The sequence below is a fragment of the Manis pentadactyla genome, chromosome 2, assembly GCF_030020395.1.
Source record: "Manis pentadactyla isolate mManPen7 chromosome 2, mManPen7.hap1, whole genome shotgun sequence".
Taxonomy (NCBI): Eukaryota; Metazoa; Chordata; class Mammalia; order Pholidota; family Manidae; genus Manis; species Manis pentadactyla.
This window is the reverse complement of record NC_080020.1, coordinates 9,221,001-9,247,045: the sequence shown is the minus strand read 5'-3', so window position 1 is coordinate 9,247,045 and position 26,045 is coordinate 9,221,001. Positions and strand designations below refer to the sequence as shown.

At 52.1% G+C, this 26,045-nt stretch overlaps 2 protein-coding genes across 11 annotated transcripts in view; one reads left to right on the top strand and one right to left on the bottom strand.

The window, feature by feature from the left end:
• MTUS2 (microtubule associated scaffold protein 2) overlaps positions 1–4,162 on the top strand; it is a 507,260-nt gene extending 503,098 nt beyond the window's left edge. For all 7 annotated transcript variants that reach the window (XM_057489951.1, XM_057489952.1, XM_057489957.1 and 4 more), the window contains one exon: positions 3,403–4,162. In XM_057489951.1, coding sequence (XP_057345934.1) covers positions 3,403–3,616 — 214 coding nt within the window. In that variant the 3' untranslated portion in view covers positions 3,617–4,162. The remainder of the gene's footprint in view (positions 1–3,402) is intronic.
• A 5,583-nt stretch (positions 4,163–9,745) lies between these two features.
• The window catches only part of SLC7A1 (solute carrier family 7 member 1), a 74,148-nt gene continuing 57,848 nt past the window's right edge, over positions 9,746–26,045 (bottom strand). For all 4 annotated transcript variants that reach the window (XM_036917325.2, XM_036917326.2, XM_036917333.2 and 1 more), the window contains 8 exons: positions 23,530–23,651; positions 22,714–22,936; positions 21,815–21,954; positions 19,309–19,411; positions 17,391–17,608; positions 16,991–17,157; positions 16,206–16,314; positions 9,746–14,626 (listed from right to left, as the gene is read on the bottom strand). In XM_036917325.2, coding sequence (XP_036773220.1) covers positions 14,523–14,626; positions 16,206–16,314; positions 16,991–17,157; positions 17,391–17,608; positions 19,309–19,411; positions 21,815–21,954; positions 22,714–22,936; positions 23,530–23,651 — 1,186 coding nt within the window. In that variant the 3' untranslated portion in view covers positions 9,746–14,522. The remainder of the gene's footprint in view (positions 14,627–16,205; positions 16,315–16,990; positions 17,158–17,390; positions 17,609–19,308; positions 19,412–21,814; positions 21,955–22,713; positions 22,937–23,529; positions 23,652–26,045) is intronic.

Genomic DNA, 26,045 nt, shown 5'->3' with positions numbered 1-26,045 from the left:
CGAGGCCCTGTTCTAACTTTTTGAGTTTAGCTTTAATGTCGGGGTAGCTTTGAGCTAGGAAGTATGTCATAAGGACATGTCTCCCGTCAGGCGTTTCTGGGTCCAGGCTGGTACACTGTAATAGGGCTTGAGTGAGTCTGTCTAAGAACTCGGAGGGAGCTTTTGAAAATTGATTATTTATGAGCTGTTTTTTTTCAGACTTGCTATTAAGCAGCAGGCGAAGATATCTCGAGAGCGGAGACCCACGGCGGTGTTATAATCTCAGTGTGGGTCTTGTTCGGGGACAGCGGTGGGACCAGAGGGATAGGTGGGGTCAGTCCTGTGGGTTTAGGTGGCGTGCGTTTGGGCGAACTCTCAAACTCATCTATGCTCTTCAGGAAGGAGGGTATTGGCCAGGAGCATGAAAATGTCATGATGTGTGAGGCTGTATGACTGGAGGGTCCATTGAAACTCCCTGATATATGTTGTGGGATCAGTGGAAAAGGAACTTAGGTGTTTCTCCAGTTGGGCTAAATCTCCTAAGGAGAAAGGGACGTGAACGCACACGATGCCTTCGGATCCTGCTACTTCTCGGAGAGGGGGGCGATAATTTTGGGAGGCCCTCGGGACTGAGTGTGAGGAGGACTGAAGGGTTCTGGCTCAGTCTGTGGGGGAGAAACAGGTGATGGGGGCAAAGACAGAGGAGGCTGTTGGAACTTAGAGGGGGGCTGAAAGGCTCAGGCTTGATCTGCAGGGGGGTGAGGTGGGGGAGGAGATGGTGGTGGAGGAAGGGGGAGGGGCTGTTGTAGGAGAGGAGGGGGAGGGGAGTGAATGGGAGGCTTCTGTGGGGGAGACGGCTTGCAGGCTGGGAGAACTTCGGGGGAGGCAGGGGAGGAGGGGAAAGCTTCGGTGTAGGGAATCTCCTTCCAGTTTTTCAGGCGCTGGCAGTAGTTAAAGAGATGGCGAGTGATGTCAGGATCAAGAGATCCCCCTGCGGGCCATTGGTTGTTATTGTCTAGGGGGCATGTCGGCCAATCTTGGGAGCAGTATTTACGGGGAAGTTTTGGTTTTATATCAGGCGTCAGGGAGAGGGTGGCTAGATGCTTGAGCAGGCATTCAAGAGGTGAACTTTCAGGGAGGGATGAGGAGGCTCCCATGGCTAAAGGACAGAGAAGGAGACAAACAGGGGAAGACGAACGGAGATCCTCGGACTGGGAGCAGACCGCAAGGAGACAAAGGGCGTCCCCGATGATCCTTGGGGGTCTGCGGAAACTCGTATACGAGTCGGTTTCTTAGGAAGTGTGGGTCGTCACCCAGACTTCTCTAAGGAGGCAGATGCCAGAGTCCAAGGAACCTAGTACTAGGAGTTTTCGGTGGACAGAACGGATTTCGGCAGGTAGAACGGAAGGAGGAAGTGGAAAAGGGAGCGTTCTCATCCGCAAAGGAGTCACCTCGTTTATGGCTGTTGGAGGAGGGGCCTGAGGCTCTGCCACAGCCGTGAAGGCCTGAGGCGGGGAGAGTTCTCTCCTCGTCCCCGAGCGTCAGGGCCTTGCCGGACGATCACGGTCAATGGCGCTGCGATAGCTCGGGGAAGAGCGGCCCGCTCCGGGGGAAAACTTACCCGAAGGCCAGAGAGGAGTGGTGAGTGTGAGGAGCCAGCGCCGGAAAAAGAGGACGAGGGCAAGCTGCTGCTGGTGTCGGGGGGAAGACGGGGCCCAGTTGGGGTGTCCCGTCTCCCGGGTTTCGGCACCAATGAAAGGAAAGGAGCGACACACAGCAGCAATTCACCGGAGAATTCCGCTTTATTAGGGAAAGGTGCTGGGTTATATAGGAAGGGGCATAGGGTGATTGAGGTGTCACTTCTACGGGGCTGGTGGCTATTGGCCAGGTGCTGGGATTGGGAGTGGGGCGAGGGGTGATTGGGCTTCAGGTGGCGCCGTCGGGAACTGAGGACCCAGAAGAGAAGCCGGAAGTTCGCCATCTTACTGGTGGGGGCCCTTCACCTGGTATTTTCAGAATGGTCATTGAGCACTGGCTTCACCTTAAAGTCCCCAGGTGTATTAGCCTCTAACAAGAGAGTCAGCCTGTCTTTGGTGCTTTGAAGCCAGGCATTGACGTCTCTCTAGTTGTGAAGGTCCTACATGCCATCTTCTTCCAAAAGAAGGCTGTTTCATCTACACTGGAAATCTGTTGTTCAGTGCAGCCCCCTTCCTGAATGACCTTCGCTGGATCTTCTGGGTGACTTGCTGCAGCTTCTCCATCAGCACCTGCTGCTTCCCATCATGCTTTGATGTTATGGAGACGGCTTCTTTCCTTAAGCCTCATGAACCAACCTCTGCTGTCTTCAGATTTCCCTCCTGCAGCTTCTTCACCTCTCTCAGCCTTCACAGAATTGAAGCTATAGGGACTTTGTTCTAGGTCAGGCGTTGGCTTAAGGGAATGTTGTGGATTGTTGGATCTTCTATCTCGACAACTTTCTCTGTATCAGCAGTAAGACTGTTTCACTATTCGTTGTGTGTTCATCTGGGTAGCACTTTCAATTTCCTTCCCGAACTTTCCCTGTGCATTTACAGCTTGGTTAACTGTTTGGCACAACAGGCCCAGCTTGGGCCTGACTCAGCTTTCAACAGGCCTTCCTCACTGAGCGGAATCATTTCTAGCTTTTGATTAAAAGTGAGAGACGTGCACCTCTTGCTTTCCTTTGGTCAGAGGTCACTGGAGGGTTCTGAATGGGCCTCATTTCAATATTATTGTGTCTCAGGGAACAGGGGGGCCCTGAGAGAGGGAGGGAGACGGGGGAATGGCTGGCTGGTGGGGTGGTCAGAATGCACACAGTCATCAGTTAAGTTCACTGTCTTCTATGGGCATGGCTCGTGGTGCCCCAAAATAATTCTAATAATAGCATTGAAGATCACAGATCACCACAACAGATAAAATAATGAAAATATCTGAAATATTGCAACAATCAGCAAATGTGACACAGAGATGCGAAGTGAGTAAACGCTGTTGGAAAAATGGTGCCGACAGACTTGTTCTCACTGTAGGGTCGCAACAAATCTTCAGGTTGTAAAAAAACACACATTATCTGTGAAACAAAGCGAGCTCAGTAAAACGAGATGTGCAGGTATTTCACCCCCGCGGACTGAGCCTCCCCAAGACCCGCGCCTGAGCCCACATTCCCCCCCGCCCCCGCTCCCTGGCTGGCCTGTGCTCCCATCGCATCCTCTGTGGGTCCTAGACGACAGGACAGCAGAAACCATCCTTTGGCCCCAGATTCGGGGTCCCTTCGTTCCGACCTGCCCCTGTTCCAGCAGGCGTCCGCCGCCTCCTCCCTTTGCCCTGCACACACTGACCCGGCCAATCCCAAGTTCTGTGCCTTCCAGGGTGATTGCTACCCGGTGCTTTCTTATTCTCCCCATGCAGACAACTGTCGGAGGAAAATGCGAACCTCCAGGAGTACGTTGAGAAAGAAACTCAGGAGAAAAAGAGATTGAGCCGAACCAACGAAGAGCTGCTTTGGAAGCTCCAAACTGGGGACCCAACCAGCCCGGTCAAACTCTCGCCTACGTCCCCCGTTTACCGCGGCTCCTCCTCCGGGCCCTCCTCACCCGCCAGACTCAGCACCACGCCCAGATGACGTCACCACGCAGCCTGGTCCACCGCGTGCTTCCACCTGGAGGGAGGAGGGACCAGGGGCTGGCCCGGCCCTGCGCGCATGCTCAGTAGCTGCATAGCTGCATCCTAGACGGTCTAATGATGCTCTTGTGAGACTGTCCTCGTGTTGGCACCTAGGAAAGTGTAAATGGTAGTGTCTGATGTGCAAACGTTTGACCGTAGTTAGAGCCAAAAGAAAGAAAAAAAAGAAACTCCAGTTCTTGGGCAATGAACTTTCACTGCAGAATTTCAGGTTAGTTACAAATAGCTCAGTTTTAAATATACATTGAATAATCATTGTGTACTACACCAACATGTGTGTATATTTAGATATACATATATACACACGCAGCGGTTCTGAATTGCATTTTTTATAACATGAAGTGCTGACATATTTTGGTGAAGGTCAGCAGTTTTCTAACTTGTGCCTAAGAATTATTGGGAAATGAAAATGCATTTCTATCTAGCTTCCCGGGGAATATTTCTACCCAAAATAGAAAAAGGAAAAAAAAAAAAAAGATACAGAGAAGAAGCGCCTTTCAGCCTACCACCAAGTGGTCCTCCTGAACACAAACACCAGCGATTGGTGAACGGTAACTGCATTTGCGACAATCAGCTTCGCAGTCAACATGAGGTGAGGTCACTATTATTGCATTCACAAGTTTTAATTATTAGTACTCCTATCTGGAGCGGATAAGGGATAGTAGTGGGAAACCCTGAGGGGTTTAGCAGTTTTGCCGATGTTCCTTATGACACTGAATCATCTATAGTCTTGTAAACACAAGTTTTGCTTTTTTCCTAAATGGCATCTTGGAATGTATCATCAAGCTACTGCACCCAGGAAAACATGGAAGAGCGTGACCTTCTAGAGTGAGAGTGAGGATGACCTTGGAGATAGCCAAGGCCATTCGTGCTCCATCCTTAAGAAGGAAGACTGCTGATAGGGTCTGGGTTTTGACTACGTAGCATAGGAAAGTGTATGCGGGCATCCCCTTTGGTTTGCTCTGATGCGATCCTGTAAATGGTCATCCCACCAAAATATGACCCTCAGGCCCCCATTTCATAGGCAACCCCCCCTTCAGTTTGGTTCTATAACTCAGCCGGATCACGGTACATGGAGATGGCTCAGGAGTTCTAGCAGGGGCTTCCAGAAGAGCAGTTCTTCCATCTGGGGGAGTCACTTCCCAGCTGTGCTAGATCACATGTTACCTCCTGGAAGCCCGGGTACATTTTCTTCTGGGTGATTAAGCAATGCCGCAGCTGACAGTTGTCCCATCTGAGGGTCAGCAGGTTCTTCCAAACAGAGGGGCCTAATGAAACAGCCAGCCAGGGCCCCTGGCTTCTGGACTGGCATTTGTCTCTGACATAGTAGAATTAGAATGCGAAAGGATTCCTGTAGCGCTGTGGAAGATTAGAAGCATGACCACAAAAGAAAGTAGTTTTAACAGTAGACATGTTGATGATAATGATGCCTTTGTTTGCTGTTTGTGACAAAGGCCCTACAGTTTTGTCCTTAAGGCCCCTGGAAATTGTCCTGAGCACAGGGCTGTCTTTGACCATGCCTGAGGCAGGCAGGCTCATGCAGCGATGCTCCGTGGTCCAAAGGAAGAAACAGCCCACAGAATGGATGGGCTCACCCAGGGCCATGCCTGCCCCCCCCCACATCACCGGATTGAGTTCCTTGAGTGGGTCTAGTTTGGGCTTCCTGGCCTCAGGTGCATCTCACTACTAGCAAATCTCCAAGGGTCTTTACCCATCCAGGGGATATACACCGTAGATTCCCAGCGAAGAAACATTTCTTTTTTCCTTTAGAGGCTCTGCATGATGCTGTGATATTGAGTCAGGCATTCTGGTAGAGTAGGTCATGTCATGTTCACTCATACATAACTTTCGTCCCGTTAGCAGGCACCACCTGCAGATGCAAGTTCATGGGTAGCTCAGCTCTCTGAATTAGCAACTGCTTCCATAAGGGCACCTGCCAAATGCAGTTACACAGCAATACAGATTCCAGTGTTACGCTAGAACGTGGTATGGTGTTAGCCTGTTCAAGTCGAAGTGGTAGTGATGTTAGAACTAAGTAATCCTTCACTAGGTGGACTAGAGCTTTGCCCTAACCAGCCCTGACCTTCGATGCTTGAGCCAGTTCCCACATTGCCCTGGATTCGTTTCTTCATCACGGACACCCTTCCTGTATTGCTCCTATCCTGAAACATGGGGCAGTGGCCACTGTGTGCCCGTTACTCCACCCCCCATTAGGACGTGGACCTAACACACTGTTAGGACTTGGACCTCTGTCAACATGGAAGTCTTCCTGTCATCCACCTCCCGGCCTGGAGCAGTTTCCACACTCAGATGCTGCAGCCTCCCTGCTGGCCTCAGACCCACCAAACCTCACCAACCTCTTCCTGGCATTCGAGAGACAGGTTGGTGCCCTGCCCCCACGGCAGGCTGGGATGAGGTTGTGGCTGGTGTCAGGTCTGGGAAGGGGCTGGCGGGTGGCACTCTTGGTGATTATTTGAATGGGGTCACACCATCTTTATCCGGCCCCTACATTTTCTGTGTTGCTTATTTGTGTTTGAAGCATATTAAAATTAACTTGAGGGATCTTTGTGATATGCACGTGATGTAATTGTTGGCCAGGCCCTCTCAGCCTTCAGGAAATGCAGGCTGGGGATCTGAGGCAGATGGGCCAGGGAGGCGTTTTATGGGTTGGGTCCCTTTGCTGTGCATGTCAGGTTCAGCCGATTGTCACTGAGTCTCAGGACCCCTTCTTTCCGAGGCAGCGCATCCCCCCCCTCACGTTTCCAGCCTGGATGTTCAGCAGGCCCCACCCTGGACTTCGGGGAGCTGGGTGGCTCTGCTCTTCAAGGCCATCGCAAGTAGGCTGGTGTGGGCTGGAGTCAATTGGAGAAAGGACACAAAAGATCGAATACAATCCCCGCACCATGGATTTCAAATTCAGACCTTGACAGGTGTCCATTTCTTCCCCAAAGAGGACTTGGCCTGCCCTAAGTCCTGTCAAACAGCTCAAGTGTGGCTTGTCGCAGAGCTTTCTCAGGGGCTTCCTGGGACTGGATCTCTGGGGTGGCGTCCGTGGTCACAGCCTTCTCACTCCCACAAGAGGAAGCAGGACCATGGATAGCTCTGTAACACCCCAAGTGCAGCCAGGACTCGGGTGCCGTCCACCCCCAGCTTCAGGTTGGGGTGTCACTGGTTTGGCCAGCCTGACGCTGGCATGTCCCACAGGCACCTGCCCCTGCTTGGAGTTGCAAGGGAGACTCCTGGGTGGGCTGGTTCCCTGGGGTGGTTTTGCAGGGTGTACAGAAGTGGCCGCTGCTTTAGGGAGACTTCAGCAGTCTGCCCACCTGAGCAACTGCTGAGTAAGAGACTTTTCACAGGTGGTAAGTCACCTCCAGTCACTTCCAGGAACATTAGTGTCCCCTCTGAATCACCCATGCTTCCAGATTATTGATGGCAGCTACCTGTTTATTAATGTCTTACTTGTCAGCCCATCCCAACCTGTTAGCTTCTTTTGGGGTGTCTTGTGCCCTCCTGTTTTATAATAACCACCCTCTGTGTCCTTCCCCCTACGTGTGAGGGACAGAGGAGCAGACCAGTGACTCACTCAAGGTTAAAGAAGGTTTCCCGCCTCTTAGGAGCCTTGCGTTCTCTCCCCCAGCAAATTGGCAGCAAGCCCTAGATACTTTTGAAGGCAGCTCACCCTGTCACCTCCTCTGTGCCAGGAACCCTTGTTCAGGCCCGCTTTCCCTGCGTGGGAGACTCGGATCATCTCAGCAGGGAGGGAGTGATGGAGGCGTTAGGCTCAGGGAGTTGAAGGTTGTTCTCAAGGCCACTGCTGCATCGTGCTGCATCAGTGCACAGGCATCAAGCAATGACCTGTCATTGTAATCATGACCATCAAAAGCCAGCCTCCTACCACTTGAGAGTTTGGGTCGAATGCTTCAAACAAAACAAAATAAAACCCTACCAAAGGCTAGTAAGCTGTCCTGGTTAAGGGGAGTTAATCCACTTAAGTTTCCTAAATATGTTTGCAAAAACCAGTCTGTCTGCTCCTCTCAAACCTATTAATACAAAAACACGACCTGGGGTTTCCAAGTGCCAAGCTCTGTTCTCTGGCCCCTCTGCCTGGTAGGAGGATGTGCTCAGGAGCCTGGAAGGCTGATTTGCCTGGCTCACCAAGGCTGCAGGTTTCCTCCAGCGCCAGCGCCAAGCCCAGGTGGGATGCCCGCAGTGCTGAACTGGGACCACCCTTCTGCACTGGCTGAGGGCAGGCCTGGGTGTTGGGGCTCCTGCCCCACAGCCAGGAAGCGGCTGCTATCTGCCTAGTGGTGTCTTGTTTTAGCCTCATCCAAGTCAATGTAGGGAGGTGTGTGCGTCCCTCCCTCTCCCACTGCACTGGTATCTAAGTAGGTACTTTTAGGTCACTTGTTTTATGGAGTAAAAATGTAAAGTATTGTTGGTAAAGTCCAGCCTACACTGCTTCTCCCTTCCCAGGCTCAGCCCAGAATCTGCTGGGATTAGGTACTGGCCTTGAATAGTAGGCCCAAGGGCTGACTTCATTAGCAATGAATGGTACCACCAGGTCTACGCCTAAGCTTTTTCTCACATTGCATTTATTTTGTAATGGCTGTATTTACAGCTTACTCGGGTATGAGTAAACTATTCCCTTTTAAAGAGGGGTAGACAGGGTTACCCACAGTTGGTGTCCTAACCCTCCCCAGCTCTGCTGGGTGGCTGAGCAAGGCTGGGCAGCAGTGATGGATTGGAAGGCGGGGTAGGGGGGCGAGAGGCCGGCGATCCCCGACGCCTGGTGAGGAGTTCAGGAGGATTCCTTCCTCCTGCCAATGCCAAGCTGTTTGGGGGCCGCCCCTGATTCCCAGAAGCGGTTCATAACCAAACTGTGCGCAGGAAAACTTGCCCCAGGCGACTCTCCCTCGGGCCTCCGGAGTGGAATCGCTTCTTGGGGGCTCACGGTGTTCTAGAATATCACTGAAACCCGGTTGCGGGGGATCATCAGGCCTGCGCGGCCCCGCACCGGCCGCGAGGTGGCGCTGCTGGAGCCGCGCGCCCGGACCGGGAGCGAGAGCTGTCGGCTGTCACTCCGGCTCGGGGCCGGGGGCGCGCTCTGCGGGGCTTTTAAGTCGGGGCCGGGCTCCCTGGCGCCTGCAAGTGTCAGCAGATCTAAGAAATGGCACTGGGGGCGGCAGAGAGGAGCCCTGCCCACCCGCGTCCCTGGCGCCAAGGTGCGAGCGGGGATGCTTCGGCGTGGTCCGCGCTGGGCGGTTTGTCTGCTTGGCTACGAGGGCCCAGGGCCCATTCTCCTGTCACTGATGCTCTCCTGAGAAGGGGCACGCGGTGCCAGGCCGCGCAGCTCCCGGCCCTCCCCTGTGGCTCTGGGGTCAGCCGCCAGCGCCCTCCATCAGATACAAACGCCAAGGGGTCTTCCTGGCCACAGATCCTGCAGGCGATCGCCGCATCGCTGCGTCTTGGTGTCTGAGAATTAAGGTTCACTTTGACCGTATTTGCCTCCTGTGCAAGAACATGCTTCCTTTCCCAAGGCGGGATGAGGTGGGTGGGCGGCCAGGAACGATGAGAACAGCCCCCCCCCGCCGCACCCCCAGGCCTCCTGGCACTGCAGCACCTGGCATCCCCCACACACCCTCCCCCGCCTTGGGAAGGCACACAACCGTTGTGGGTGGAGAGAACTAAGGCCGAGGCGCTCCTGGTATGAGGGGGTTGCTGCGCTGACACCCAAGTCCCTCAGTAAATGCGCGGCTTGGTGCCGGGCAGCCCCACTTGGCGGGAAGACCACTGGGGCCCAAACTGAGCCGAGCCTGGGAGAGTGCCAGGCAGGCAAACAGCGTCAGAGGATCCGGAATGAAGGTCCCAGGGATTCCCTGGTTGAGGCCCTAACCCTTGAAATGAGTATGTCCACCAAACGGCTGAATGAAAATGAGGCCATATGACAGGCTGCGGGGAAGCAGACGATCCTGAGGATGGAGGCACAGGATCTGGAACTCTCCATGGAGCACTGCCAAGCTAAGGGACCCAGCCTAGAGCCGCTAGGATTTTCAAGATCACACTGTGCACACAGAAGCCATAGAATTTATTAGCATTTGCTGAAGTGGGAGATAATGTACCACAAAATAGTTGATTTTACAACATAAAGTATGGTAGGAAGTCGTCAATGTACAGTGTTGTCAGCAAAATGGGACACAGGGTTTCACATTTTTTAAAGGTGACGAACATCTACACTTGTCCTTAAAATAAAAACTGGAGGGACCAGCAGAGAACAACCTGATTTGCAGTTAGCTTCAGAATCTAAACCTAGTATCACAATCATAAGAAAACTATTAGAAAAATAGAACATCAAACAAGCAAAAAATATTATACAATTTACATAATAAAAAACACAACTCTTTTAATAATGGCTCCACGTTCAGTAGAAGACAAGGTTTACTGGAGAAACCACGGCTCTTCAGGTTTTATAATAAACCAGCCATCATCTGCGTCACACTGCGCTCTTTTAAACACGATGCTGAAAGGCACAACTTACCCAGGTAACTTTTTTTAAATATATAACTTCTCGATGGGAAAATAAGTCCCAAACTTAAAAAGGTCGTCGTCAAGAAACAAAATCATATACCTTGTTAATGAATTAACAAAGTCTGAATGCATCTTCCTGCCCTGCTTCTTGGCCCTGCTAGACATGCTCCTACCCTGAGAAAATCAATTGGACTTGACAGCCAAGGTCTTTCATCTCTTATGACTTTTTCAGTTGGCAGCTCAACACATTTAGAGGATGATCTAGGAGGGGGGGCTGGACAGCAGTGCCCAGAGAGCCTCTCTTGGCTGGTCCATGTCTCCCTTGAAAGACACCACTGGGGCTCAGTGAAGCAAAGGGCACAGAGAGGCTCTGGATTAGAGCAATGAATATGAAAGTCGGTTGACCTTTTTTTTTTTTTTTTTGGTCGTAAAAACCCATTAGGCGTCATAATGACGATGACAAAATATGGAGTGTAGTTTCTTGCAGCACTGGATCAATAAAGCATTTCCTCATCAAAAAGAGTCCGGAAGAGTCTGACAAAATGGACATCTCGCTCTCCCTAAGAAGCCTTACATACAATACTCTCGTTGCAACGGCAAACAGACATATTTTTAATCATACATAATTTATACATAATTACACCTAACGTATTGAGCTCCATCTGAAGTTAACTCTCGAACACTTACACACAAGCATCACACACCTGTGCCCAGCTGAGCATGGATGTGCAAACACACCTCTTCATCCATCCCAAACACACCCGTGATGGGGCCCGCCACGAGGATCCCTCACCCTTGTATTCATGGTTATGTTTTGGGTGGGCGAACAGAAAAATCAGCTCTTATTAGATGTGTAAAAGTAGGACAGTTAAGTCAGAAAGCACAGGCCCGGGAATGGAGCCGCCCGGGTGCTCACCTGCAGTCTGGGGAGGCCTTTGTGAGGCTCCTCCACACTCCCCCAGGGAACCCAGCCTCCACCCGGTACTCAGAGCTCTTGTCTCCTGTGTCAGGCCACAGACCAGGGGACACATCATCTTGAGCAGGATGGCAAATTCCAGTCAATTCCCAGTTTCGTGCCGGGGCAGCAGGGAGAAGGCCTGGTATACTGCTCATTCCTGCCGTCGCCCCAGCCCTGAGGAGGAAGCACAGCACGTGCAGTGGCCGAGGTCCCGGCTGGGCCAGCGGCCCCATCCAGGTGTGGACACAGGCCCACAGAGCATCACTTCTGGGCCTCGGAGCCTGGGGTGGACGCTCAGCATCCACACGTGTGATCAGCCGCCTGACAGCTGAGACTGTCAGTGGGACAAAAAGTGGGGGACATGCCAGGGAGTCTGACAACGGTACCAACCTAGCAGTCTTTCCCAAACAGCCTGAGGAAGATGACGCTATCGCTCCCAATTGCTTGGTTAGGAAAAACAAATCTGGCCCAAAGCCAGGCCAAGTGGGGTGAGCAGATGGGTCAGGGGAGGGTCCAGAGGCCGAGTCCCGCTGAAGACTCCGCCCACTCCTGCAAGTGGGCTCACATCTCACCAGACCATGGGGGCTGGGATGCCGCCCTGGGGACCCCCCCACCCTCAGTCTTTGCTGCAGAGGGCCTGGAGGCTCCACTGTTTGCTTCCTCGTGAGCTGGAACTGAACGCAGTCATGAAAATATGCAGGGTGGGGGGTTATGAGAGGTGGGCAGGGGCACTCACTCATCACAGTGGATCTTTCCGATTTGAGTATTTGGGTCTGCGGCTCAGATCAAAGCAGACACAATATTCCCAAAGGGTGTGTCTCTAGAAATGTGGAATTTCTGACTACGTGGGAAAATACTGGCCAACCCCTGAAACTGAGAATCATACATACTCTTGTTTTGGGGGGTGCGGAGCTAAGGGCTGTGAAACTGCTGAGCACTGGTGGTGGTGGTGCTTCGCCTCTGCACACAGGCATGTGTGTGAGGCGTACCCCAAGCACCACCCCTAACGTCACTCTCCTCAAACACAGAAAACCCCTAGCAACTGACAAAAATTCCTCAATAAAAGCACAGTGAAGGATTTACCCCGTCACCCCCAAGGGCCCTTTCCCAGGTGCAGGGGCTTCGTGTCCCCACCAAGCGGGCCGCCTCCTGGGCAGCACTTCCTGGCTTTGGGGACCGAAGGGCTCACATCTGTCAGGATGTCCTCCGTGAGACACCACAGGGGGTGTGGTGACCCAGTGGGACAAACTACATCCCTGATGTCTGTCGACTGATGTACGTTGCCAGCCAAAAGGTCAATGGTAAACAGTCTGTTCTGCTTTGTACAGAAATTTCAGCTAGAAAGAGAAATTACAGTAAATTTTCTCCTCTCCACCTTTCTTGGACCCCCTGTTCTCCTCAAGTTCTCTTTGCCTCTGTGAAAAAATAACAAAGCAAGACAAATAGCTAACAAACCCCATGAAGACAGCAGATAACTGAAAACCCCTACAAAATAAGTTAATAGTATTTATCAAAATATTGTACAGCACCAATCTACATAAATTTAAATACCTTTCTTTGGAAACCCAAGCTTGGGCCTCTTATGAACCTCCCTCTGGAACATTCACAAATAACATCCAGAATAAAGCTTCTTGCAAGGTGCTCAGGGCCTGGAATGAGGGCCCCCCTCCTGGCCGCCCAGCTCCGCTGGCTGGCCCAGCTGTTTGGCCATCTCACCAATTCTTGCACTTCTCCCCAAGAACCTTTTGGGGAAGCATAAGAAAAACAAGTGCTATCAATTTATTAGACTTCTGTCTATAAGATTTGTGTCGAAGGCCAGAGGGAAAAGAAATGGCAATCTAAGCTTCGAAAGCAGCATTTCCATTCTCTGTGGCATCCAAATGCCTGTCTCTCCCCCCATCAACACTGGACCCTTCCGTCTCCTGAGTTACGTTCCGACTGGAAGGAGGACACAACCAGTGTTGTTTCCTCTGGCTTCTATCTACAAGGAGTGAGTGAACTGCCGTCTAAGTCCCTGATGCTGTGGGTGGGGGCACCAGGCTGGCCCCGCAGCTCTCCAACCTAGGGAGGCAGGAGGTCCAGACAGGGTTACAGACCTATATACAAACCCACAACATCTGGAGACGGATACAGGAGAGGGACAGCAACATGATCCCAAACTGTCTCATGTGCTGACTCCACGCCCTGAACAGCATGCTGACAGTACGGCCTAACTGTCTGGCCATTTTCTAAGTTAACGTTAAGCGCCAACTTCATTTGGTGAAGCGATTCACAGCAGCTAACAGGAGGGCTCAATCTGCTTACACATAAAAGACGGGCCAAACACAGCATGCCAGGGGCCAGAAGCGGCTGCGAAGACCCGCTGCTGACGCCTTGGACCGAGTGGACATCTGCCTTGAGAACCTTATAAGACCCGAGAAACTGACTGGCAAGCATCAGAGGGCAGCACTTGGTGAATGGCAAAGACCCACAGAAAACACTGTTCAAAGCTCTGCTAATTTGAGGCTGGCACTACATAACTACAGTGTCATGTTCCAGTTACTTAGGACACATAGCCAGCGGCGAGGGAGGCCAGCAGAAGCCAGAGCTGGCTTGGGAAGGAGCGAATGCAGCTGAAGGCGGTGCCTGTGCCCCCCGGGCAGAGTGGGGCCAACCCTCCCCTACCCGGCCTCCCCACAAAAGGGCTCCCTTTTCCCTGGACAGAACCAGCTGCCCCAAGGCTGCTGCCAAGTGCTGGGGTCTGTCTCAGCCTTCAAAGCAAAGCCCTTGCCTGGAAGGGGAGGTGGAAGAGGGGCCAAAGACCTAACAACCCTGCTGGAAGCAACTCAGAAGGCAGGAGCGGGAAACCAGCCCTGTTTTCCTTTGTAAGTAAACCGCTGTCCTTCGGCTCTCGGGAGGGATGGCTGAGAACACACTGTTTTGTAGGACTCGTCCTGCACCTGTGGCCGGCTGCTTGGTGCTGAGCAGTGTGCTGGCTACTAAAAGTTTGGGCCAAGCATGTTTTCAAAACCAGAACAGCCCCTGCACAGGGAGGCCTGGCTTCCCAAGGTGACAAGAAGGTGGCCTCCATCCTGCCAAGGACGAAGCTGAGCTGGTGAGGACAGGTGCTGCTTGCTTCGTTTGGAAGGAGGGCAGGAGACACAGTGGCTGGCCGCAGACAAATGGCCCCAGCCAGGAAGGCGACTGGAGCTTGCCGCAGAGCCAGTCTGGGCAGGTCACAGGAGCCGTGGGCGCACCTCTGCCGCACTGGGCCTCTGTGGGAGAGGGTGGGAGCTGACACATCAGTGGGGAGAGTGAGGTGCTTCTGCGCCCTCCAGGGGCGTCCCTCAGGGCTGCCACCACCTCTGGGGGGCAGGGCTGCGGGTCACTTGCACTGGTCCAGATTGCCGTCAGGAGTCCTTGCTTGGTCAGCAGCCAGGGATGCCTCCTCACTGTGCCACAGGCCGTAACCAAAGTAGATGACAAAGCCTGCGGGCCAAGGGCAGAGACCAGGCGTAAGAGAGGGGGTGGGGTCCATGGAAGCAGACAGAGCCGTCCGCGGGCTCGCGACCCCATGGAAGAGCCTCTCCACGCTGCCTGCCCCAGGCCTGAGCCCACAGCACGCGGCCCTCGGGGGTCGCATTTCCACATCTGGAGAAATGACAGGACTCCACTAGCAGGCTGGGCCCAGGTCATTGCCTTGCCTCCACGTGTGGCGAAAGGCCTTCCACCAGGGCAGCTCCTAAGCAGCTAGGCTGGGCCCGGGAGGGGTGCTGATCTCTCAGCTTCGGCCCTGACCACCTAGCTGGGGCCCCGTGGCCCTGGGGGGGACAGGACACTCTGCAGCTGCACTGTCCCCTGCCAGCAGGCCTCCCAGCGAGTGCTCCTGGCACTGCCTCTCCAGTCCTGACGGCCCTGTTTCCCTACATAAGCTACTGTCAGCCTGCGGGAGGCATCCAGTGGCCTGAGAATGTGTGGAACCCAGGAATTCAGTCCATTCCGTGGTCAGAGACTCTAAAGGTCTGCATGGGGCCCAGAGATCTGTGCTTCCAACTACCCGCACAGAGACTGGCCCATGTGGCCCTGGGGCCACCCTTGTACCAGTGACACAGGAGAGCTCACCTTAAAGAAGGACTTACCTCCAAGGGCCCTCAGAGTCCCCGGAGGCTTACATAGGGATGCCCAGCTGTGGGTGCCCCCTGCCTCTGGCAGGAAGGGAATGGCCACCGTGGGCCAAGCACATGCTGCCCAGAGGCTGAGCCAGCTCTCTCAGGACAGGCTCTGCAGGAGGATCTAATGGACACGGGCTGCACTGCCGAGCACAGGCAGCCAAGTGCCTCCTGGGGGCCGCCAGGCAGCCGCCGTTGGCTCCAAAGGGCAGCAATCTGGGGCCAAGAAGTTTGGCAGAAACAGAGTCCTGAGCCGTTTTTGCTCTTGTCAGTGACAATGAAGGGCAAAAGCCAAGGCCAGCCACCAGCACTCGCCCTCGGACCCTGAGGACGGACCTGGAGTCCACCTCATGCCACCCCTGGTGTCAGAGGCCAAGACAGGGGTGGGCCACGGTGAGCCCCAAACACAGCCAGCACCCAAACCCTGGCCCCCAAGCCTCCCTCAGGCCCTGCCAGGACCCACAGCCCCCGTGGGCAGCGTGTGGATGCTGGCCAGGCTTCCCCATCGGGGTGAAATGAACTGGTGCTTTATCGAAGGCTGGCTCATAGTCTTGTTTGGATGAACTATAAGCTTTTGCCCAACAAGATAACTAGCTCAGGCAAGAGGCTATTAAAATGAAAAGCACCTGAAAGGGAAGGGAGGACCCCCAGCCTACCAGGAGTTCCTTATTGCTTGAGAGAAAATCACTGACTACGTGTTTCTACTGTTTTGAAATGTGAACTAGAAGCTTGATGACATTTGCCATCCGGCCAGGCATCAGGGAAGAGGACTGAGCAGCGCAGCAGAGGCCCTGGGGGGGTGGGGGTGGGGGCAGGGGAGGCCGCCGAAGATGCTGGGAAGGTACAGACAGAAATAGAAGCCAAGGTGCTGCTCCAGCGAAACCCACCACCTAACGTACCTATCAGCATCCACACCGCAAACCGCACCCATGTGCCTTGGTCCAGCTGCATCATGAGATAGATGTTCACGAAGATGCTCAGGATGGGAAGGACAGGCAGGAAGGGCACCTGCAAAGACATGAGGCAGCAGTGTCACACTGAATGGAGCAGGGGACTCCGGAGATGGCGCCCACTCGAACCATTCAGAAAGCTACCTAGGAAAAGAGAGTGCCCCCGAGACTTACGAGGTCTGCCACGTTCATGTGGGGAGGAGGAAGGGAGTGCTGCCTGCCTGCACCCCACAACCCCTGCATGCTCCAGCACCCCCCCGCACCTTCACACCCTCACACCGGCAAATCCTAAGGTAGAATTTGCTTCTAAGCTGCTGATGGCCAAAGTCAGCTCTATTCTAATTGTTCCTGCTTGTTACTCTCTTGCGAAAGAAGGGGCTAGAAGTGGGACTTCCACTTAATCTCTGCATTGAATTCTTTTATCACTTATGTAACCAAAAATGCAGAAGACCTTGTCATGTTCAAGGCTTGGCAATGACATGCAATCCACCTGGATGGACATTTATGAGACGCCCCCGAGGATGAGATGTGCTTCACCACCCGAGAGCCCGGGGGTGGGGAAGGAATACACCTTTGGGTCGGTCCTCCTCAGCAGGTACTGTCTGTGCCCCAGGCTCCCCTGAGGCCGGCCAGCAAGTGCCACCCTCCAGACCCCCAGGCTGGCAGAGCCTGTGCATGGTCCACCCCCCGGCAGGAGGGCCAGAGGTCATGGCCCGGGAGGCAGGGCTGCTCACCTTAAAAGACAGCTTGGTCTTGCTCTCAGGCTGCCTCCAGATGACGATCGTGACCACAGAGCAGAGGAGGGCTGACCCTGTGAGCACAAAGACTGCCCACAACCCCCCTTCTGTCAGAGCCTCCTTTCCAAGGACAGCCACGGTGCAGAAGATGACAATAAGAATTGCTAAGAGGGAGAGACAGGTGCGATCCAATCATTTATCAAGTTCCCACAGACATCCTCAGCTCTCCCCAAAACCTATGGAGAGGGAGGCTCCATTTCTACAGGCATCAACCACAGTTAGGACAGTCCAACAGCTTATCCCTTCTGGCACTTGCCCTCCACCCCCAATGGCAAGAAAGCATGTAATGCCAACGAGAAAGACCCTAGACACCTTCCAGGGAGGGGCGGGCTCTTACCTATGAGGCTGGTTGAAATGTTCACAATTAACCCAGACAATTTGGAAGGCTCCACATTTTTGGGTGAGAATATGGTTTTCAAAGAAAACGTTTCTGCTTCTGGTAAAAAGCCTGTCTGGGAATCGCTGGTGCTCACCAGTTCATTCTGGTCTACCTGATCCAGCTCGTCCATCGTTCTGGCCATCTGGTATACCATGTTAGGTTGCTCTGGCTGGTATCTGAAATGTATTGTACAACCATGTATAAAATGCTTCAGTTAAGCAAAAGGATACACACTAACTTAGGTTCTTAGTAATAAGCCTTCAAAGGTTCAGGTGCCCGGAACATGAAACGTAAAATGGGAGGATGAGGGACAGAATGATGCATTTCCGGGAAGAATGGAAACAGAGGAGACCTGGGTCCCTGCGTTCTGCTCCTGCTTCTGGGCGACACCTTCCTTGGTGTCTCTGTTTGGCGGCACCTTGACCTCCACTAGGAACCGGCCCAGAAGAATGTCCTGAGATGGTTTCTCTAGCTCCTGGCCCCTGAATGCGTAAGATATTAGCCACTTCTAAGAAAACTATGACCAGTATGGAGCTCAAGGTACAGACAGAAATAGAAGCGGTAACACCAGGAGATCCTACTTGGTGCAGAGCTGGAGAAATGTGTCTGCAGGATGACAGATTTGAGAAATCCAGTTTTTGAGATTTAATTGGTTCAATTTATTTTAAAAGTCCAAGTGCCTTAGAATAAATAACTCTACAGGGCAGGGTGAAGGAGCCAGGCTCTGGCTTGATTTTCAAGACACAAGCTACCTGCAAGTAAAGCATTCATTTTAAATGAGGCTCCTTATCTTCCCACCTAAAATGAACAGAGCAGCAATCCTTCCCACCAGCTTTGTAAAACACAGTACTTTATGAATCATTTTACATATAATTGAACAGTGAGCATAAAGACACTTGGCCATTTTTTCACTGATTCACTTATGCACCACCATTCAGTCAACTAAGAACATAGGGGAACCTCAGAGAAGGTTGTAGCATTGAGCCTTTGGGAAGAAACATGTCAGAAAAACGAGCAAACTAGTTTTAGCTGATTCTACACAGTCACTACTGAAGCTCAACCCAGGGTTTACATAAATTAGGCTGCCGAGCACATTAGAAATGGAATCAATGGCCTTGCAAGTATAGATATCTGGAAACTAAATAAGAAGGCTCCTGCTCGGTGACCAAGAGAGTCTCCCTGAGACGCCAGGTCCTTGTGAAGAGTGCTACCATGGCCATTCCTAGGAGTGAGGGAGCACAGCCCTGTCCTCGAGCAAAGGGAAGCTGGAGCCCAGGGGGTGCTTTGGGAGGAGCCCTGGGATAGCTGAGGAAACCAGGACACCATGCGGAAGCCCAGGGCTGCCTTAGTGTGGCCACCCACGGCTGAAACAGCCAGAACCTGCAAAGTTGTCCTGAACATCAACCTCGGACACTGCACACTGTGCAGTGGGACCCATGCCCCCAGCAGCCGTGCAATGCTGCTCCAGAGGTACCACACTGATGGACATTTCACAGGTCTTGGATTCTCCTAATTCCCACCAGGCCAGCTGGCAGTCCCCTCGGCCTTAAGAACCTGGACCAGGGTGAAATCATTACCCTGAGCCTTCAAAAACTGTTATCCAGGATCCACACCCAATAGCTGGACTGAGAACCTATCTCTAGCCAGAAAAATAAAGGTACGAGATAGAGGGGGTGAGGGTAACCCCAACTCTTTTCAAGGATGTTCTCGGTAACTAGGACCTCCACCAACAGACCCCATCCTCTCCTGGGCAGTTCCCAAAGGAGCTATCAACAACCTAAAATGTATACCGGTATAAACCATCAATTTGAACTTTTAAAAGGCGAGCAAGACACATCTGCACTTCTGTCATGGAATCCAGAAAAGCCATACATACCGTAAGACCAACACACAGGTGGCCACCAAGGAGTATGCCAGGAGAGTGCCGATGGACATGAGGTCCACCAAGTCCTTCAGATCAAAGAGGAAGGCCATCACAGCTGGGGAGGAGACAAACATCAGCACCCATGGGTGGCCCTCTACATGCTGGCCACCAGACCCCACCCACCTGTGATCCGGGGCACACAGGGAGCTGCTTTTACTTGTCCCCCCCACCAGCCCTTTCCATGACGAGACACTGTGACATTGCTCAAAGGGAAGAAAAGCTCAGGAATAAATCACAGAGTCCTCAACAGAGGATAATTAATATTAATTAACATTTATAGAGAGCACTTTCACCAACAGGACCGTGTCAGATCCTCAAAGCAACTCTGTAAGCTATGCCTACATTGCAGATGGAGACACTGAAGTTCAGGCATGTTGGGAGACTCACCTAAGGTCATACAGTTACTAAGTGGAAAAGTCGGGATCTGAAATAGGTTCCTGTGGCCCTGAGTCTGGTGTTTCTTGCTGCACACAAAGGTGACTCACAGACACTGTCATTTATCCGTCCACTCAAACACCACCCAACCATCATCTATCCACCCATTCATCCATCCTCCACCCGGCACTCATCAAGAGCATGCCAGTCAACTGGGGGCTGAGATACACACCACTGAACAGGGTAGACCAGATAGCCCCTGGCCTCCCTGAGCAGATCACCCTACATATGCATCAGCGGGCAACAGCAATGAGGAGGTGGATGAGGACAACTAAGTGCTCCGGGAGGACTCAGAGGTGCTCCTAACACAAACAGTTGAGCATGGAAAGCAGTGTTGTTCCCAAACAGTATCTATCAGTCCCTTTACCATGACCCCACTTAAATAAAACATGCATGCTTATTTGAAAATCCTTTGTAGTTTTTGTTATGTATATCTCTTCATGTGGGTTTATGTCAAGATCCCCATTTAAAAAACAACTTGGCTGGATCTACTTTGGGATATGTTCAGATCACATGTAATCAGCACAAGTTAAAAACATAAACGCAAAAGCCATTATTTTTCCATAAATATGTCTCAAGCTCCTATAGATCACTGCAACCAAAACAAATTTAAATTGAGGATAAAGAATAGGATTAAAGAGAGATGAGGGACTGCCGGGTAATGAGAACAGTATCTAACTGTGCATGCCACCGAGAAACTCGAGCCAAATGCCTTGCATGTGAGGTGATTGTAGAAAACCAAATACTTATTTACCACTCCCATCAAATGGAAAAAGCAAATCCTCCATTTGGAGAATGCATGTACTTTACAGTCACTTTAAAGTTTTCAGTTTGATCTCCCTTTATCAGCACAGGAAGAAAATTAAGGCCAGCCTTTAACATGATCAAATTAAATGTAAGTACTAAAGAAACATTCACTATTTCCAATTCCTGATTCCCTTAGATGTACTGGCCATATTCTGACATACAGTGTCCCTTAATGTGACCACTGAGATCACTCTCAAGAATGTAGAATTACACAACAAATTTGTCAAGTAATGAAAAACTAGCTATTAATCCACAAAACCAAGCACACAGCTCAGCTAAGGGCATAAATACGAACACCAATTCATTCACTGAAGATGGTCATGTCCTACCAATGGCTACTGGCCAAGCCTCTGTGGTACGAACTGTGACTGGTATCACATGTCTTAATTTAATTTGGCATAGAAACAAACCAGGGACCAAGAGCCAGATCTACACTTCCTGGGTGCATCCTTCCTTTACCTCACTGAACCTCTACTTCTGCATCTGCATGATGGGATTACGCCCGCCTCTCCTGGCTATGAAATGCAATCATTAAAGGAGGAAACATATGAAACGAGGTAGCACATAGTGCATATTCACCTAAGTTCCTTTTCAGGCCCCCGCCCCAACTTCAGCAGGACCCTGGAACATCACATAGCGTCAAAACTGTCCTCTTGGTGAGGAACCTGATCTTCGATCAGATAAACCTCCTCTGGGCCTGCCCTTGTAAGTGGCCTCACCAGCAACACCCTCACTATCCCCTGGGAGAAGGCAGCACATCTCATAATACACTGACCAGAGGGAACATCATTTTCCAGAGAGTTCACAAGCTAAGATATAAGGACACTGAATTCCCAGTGGTAATAAAATGTCACTTGGCTTGTACCATGCAAGATGTCTTCTCACCAAAGTCTATTCAGAGACATTCAGAAAAGCGCAAAGACACAGGGCTTTGAAGGAACAACGTGTGTTCTAGGCTTGGTCCACTGACAGGATAAGAAGAAGAAGGTACGCATTCAAACTTTTTGAGAATTCCAGCACATTCCCCATGAAACTGGCCTCTGCCTTTGTCAGAAGAGCAGCTGCCTTACAATAAACCAAGTTCTAAGGGTAAAAACCAAATGTTAAAAAAGACCAGTCACAACTTCTCACAGACCAGCACATTCAAGATATTTCCCCAGGGAATGATACCTCAGTTGTGAAAAGAGCAGCACATGAAATGACTTCCAGTTCTTACCAGCAATGGCGCCTGAGGTCAGTGTGGCGATGATTGGTGTTTTGGTCCTATCATTGATTTTAGCCAAAAACTTAAACAGCAGCCCATCCTCAGCCATGGCATAGATCACTCGGGGCATTGGAAACATGGAACCTAAAAGACTAGATGGGAGGAAGACAAAATGCAGCTGTCAGACTACCTTGTCAGGAATAAAGGCACCGTAATGTGCCCACTGAGGAGAGGGGCCCTGCCCTCCTTACCAAGAACTGCCATCCTCCAAACCACATGGAGCCTTCAGCCAGAGGACTTGGCATTCAATACCTCAGCCCCAGAGAAAGCACCTACTGTAACTATGCGTAAAGTGAAAGAGTGGGAAATGTCGAACATAAACCAGCACGGGGTCCAGTCATAATTTTTACGGAAGGGAAATTTTGTATTTACTCCTATAACTGTTTCTAGCTGAATCACACAGAGAATAAGAGCGGCACTGCCTTCACAGGACTTCTCTGCAGTAAATCCACACGGAGGAAATGGTTCCTGGATAATCAGGGCGAGTAGGAAATAGCAGAGGCAGAATGTTCTTCCTCCCCTTTCCAAGGCAGCCTCTGCTCTACCATCCAACTAAGGGCCAAACTGCAGTGCGGTGGCCTGGTCCAGGGGCCAAAATCGGGGATGGAGAGAGCGAGACCCTTGCTGAGCCGTTGATGTTAAAAAGTGGGTCTCAGGCTCTTCAGGAGGAAACATCAAAACACAGACAGCCTTGGGATGACTGACGGCATCAAAGGGAGAAACCGTGTGATCAGGCGTGGGGTGCTGGTTCTATTTCAAGGGAAAAGAGGGACATTAACAGCAAATCTGTGTGTCTGGCTTTAGGTGGCCTTCTACACCTTCCGCCTCCCCCGGAGGCTCGGAACCCTCACCTGGTAGACAGAGCACAGAGGGAGCCGACGGCCACTGCGTACTTGGCCCCTTCCCAGCCCACGTGCTTGAAGGCGTCCGGCAGGGGGCTGTCCTTGTCCAGGCAGAAGTACGGCATCATGAGCGTGAGGGCAGCAGACACCCCAAAATAGGCAATGAAACAAATCAGCAGTGACGCGACAATTCCCACGGGGATCGCCTTTTGGGGGTTCTTGACTTCTTCTCCTGTAAGCAGCAAGGGGTCAGCCACCCCCACAGACCCACGAGATGCCCCAGGCCTCTCACTGTCTGGGGAGCCTCCCCACCCACCGGCGCTTGGTACTGTGGGAAGCAGGGTCTTCGGAGCCCAGGGTTGGCCCCCAGTGACCCAGACCAGAGGACCCATCGGCCCAGGGACAGTGTTGTCAGACGCTCCAGCAGGGTTCGGCCAAGGAGAAGGCTTGTTTCCTTTGGCAGAGAAAACCTGGGAGGCGCGACTGAGCCCAGCCTGTTCAGTTGGCCAGGATGACCATGTTTTTAATGGCCTCTTTCTCCCGGATGATGGCCAGATAAGAAATCAGGCTGCACTATGGCTGTCATTATCCGGTTCCAGTGGCCGAATGGGTGGTCACGTTCATGATGCAGTTTCCTGTCAGGCACTGCCACTTGGGGAAGTGATAAAAGTGGGGAAAGACTAGCAGGAAGCTACAGATCCACACGTTATGCATGTGTGAAAGGGCAGCAGCCGGCACATGGCCACCGGAAGGACAGCAGCATCCCGTGGGTGAAATTAGCCCAGCCACGTGAGGAGAGCGGGAGGTCCCGGGGCCCGGGCACACCTGTGGTGGCGATGCAGTCAAAGCCCACGAAGGCATAGAAGCAGGTCGCTGCCCCCGACAGGACCCCAGAGAACCCAAAGGGCATGAATCCACCAGGTTCGAGTTTCCCTTCTTTTGTGTCACTAGAAAAAAAGAGCCAGTCACAGATCACAATGCCTGCTTCATGGTCCTGAAGGGAAGCCACTCTGAACAGCCCCCTACCCAGCATATGGCCACTGCCCCATGCTCAGACCCTTGGCAAAGGATTCTTGAGACGGCCCGTCCCCAGCCTCGGTGGGCGACAGACCGCTCTGCTCCCGTGGCCCCGAGCCACAGGGGTACAGACTGAGCCCCTTCCAGAAGCACCCTGACTTTGGGGCAGTAGGGACTGTGGCACAGGGTGTCCAACAGGAAAGAGGGGTGAAACCAGTGACCGAGGCCTGTTGCCCAGGCCCCTCAAGGAAAGAACACGTACTTCAGAGCAACACACAGTTGCCAGCCGATGGGGCAACCCCGCCCCAGAAACAAAACACGAAATGTCTCCCTTATTTACCAGTATTTCAAGTCTCAAAACAAGCATTTCCAGAGACATAAAAAGACCTCAAAAAGGTGAACTGTTTTAGCCAAACAAAAACCTTTCGTAAGCACCCACATGCACAAGGCAGACAGTGGGGTTCTTACATGGGTGAGACCCAGGGCCCGGCAGGCTTGGCACACAGGCGCCACTCAGTATGTATTTGCTGGGGTAACATAGGCAAAGTCAGACAAACACATTCTGTAAACCCCACATGTCCTTGCAGATTCAGAAGACAGTCCCAGTGAAGTAACCTGTGACTCTAAACACCATGTCCAGGCCCAAAGTGGCGCTTCAGGCCCTCCCAGGCTGCATAGAGCCAGGGGCAGCCATGCCTCACGCCAGTCCCGGGGGCTGCTGCCTGTCTTGTCTTAGGCCTCATAGCCCTGGGCCCTCTGCCACCATCTGAAAAACAGCCAAACTCCTTCCAGTCCCAGGAGAGTGGCCTCGGTCTTCCCTCACCAGTCATATGTTTTGTCGCCAACAGGCTGCAGGCTTTCTGCTGCAGTTACTTAAGAGGGCCCCAGAGGTGGATGGCCACCTGCCTTTTGCCCCTCCCAGCTCGACTGGCTCACAACTGCCCGGCTCTGCAGGACCACCTTCCCCAGATCACTGTACTTCCCAGCGTAAGGCAAGGAGCCAGATGGGAATATTCCAGTCCTGCAGTACCTGTTCTTAAGGTTGGATTAACAACTCATTTCATCAGATTTGCCTTTCGTGGGATTTACTGACTGGCTAATAAAACAGACAGACACTGGACCCAATTATTTGCTAATGGGGATGAAGCCTTCGATTGATGCCTTGTGGATAATCTTATTTCTCAGTTTCGGAAGCTGCCACTGAGCCACTGAGGTCAGTGTGTGAGGTTCCTAAACATGGCACCTACTGCAGTTCAGTCAGTAGCACCTTGAGAGAAACCCCAGGAGATGCGCAAGTGAGAGATATCAGAAAAACTGTTGCCAGACTCAAAGGGAAGATGTCGATTTAAAGTATGACTAAAGTAATCCCACAACCCAAGAACGAAGGTGGCAGACAGGACGAGGAAGTCAGCAAGGCCCAGGCCACTCGGGAGCAGAGCTGGGACCTCCTCCTCAAACACCTGCACCTCGTCGGGCCTCACCTGGGGGCCCGGGACGTGCAGACAGGTGACGCGCAGACAACACAAACGCATGGGGCGAAGAGCAGCAGGGAGCGGTGGGCACAAGCAAAGCAGAACAAAAGGCACTGCCCCCTTCCTCAGCTCCTCAGGACGGTGACGGGGGGCCAGTAACCCTCAGGGAAAATGCAGGCGAGCGACACTCAGGGGTGCCCCCCATGAACCCCCGCGGCCGTCAGCAGCAGGGAGTAAGTCCCACCAACTGTGGCACCAGCTTCTGCTCCTCCCGCCAGGACCCCTTCCAACCACCACTGCCACTCAGGTGCTGGGACACCACACGGCCATGCAGGAGCACAAGGTCCTGACAGGAAAGGACCCGCAGGGGATGCTAGTAAGTAAACACGCAGAAAAGGGGAGGTAGAAATGTTCCTTTTTATGTAAGAAACGGGGGAATATATGTATGTGTGTGTGTATGTGTGTGTGTATATATTTATTTATATATATAAATATGTGTGTATGTGTATATATATAAATAAAACTTACAAATAAATATGAATGTATATTTGCAATTGCTTATAATTATACGAGTAAAAGCTGGGCGTTTATACACAAAAAAATTAAAAATGGATTTTATGGGGGATGGGAGAACGAGGTACTGGAGAGAGGAATAGGAACAAAATTTCTCAGTGTAAACCTTTTTATAACATTACCACATATGAACCATGTAAATATATTACCTACTCCAAGAGAATTCAACTTTTAAGAACAGTTGGGGGATCCCCGATACCAGTAGCAGAGTTATTGACAGAAAGCAAGCACGGGACCTGTTCTATACAGTCAAGCCGAAACACTGAGAAGTACTTTTTT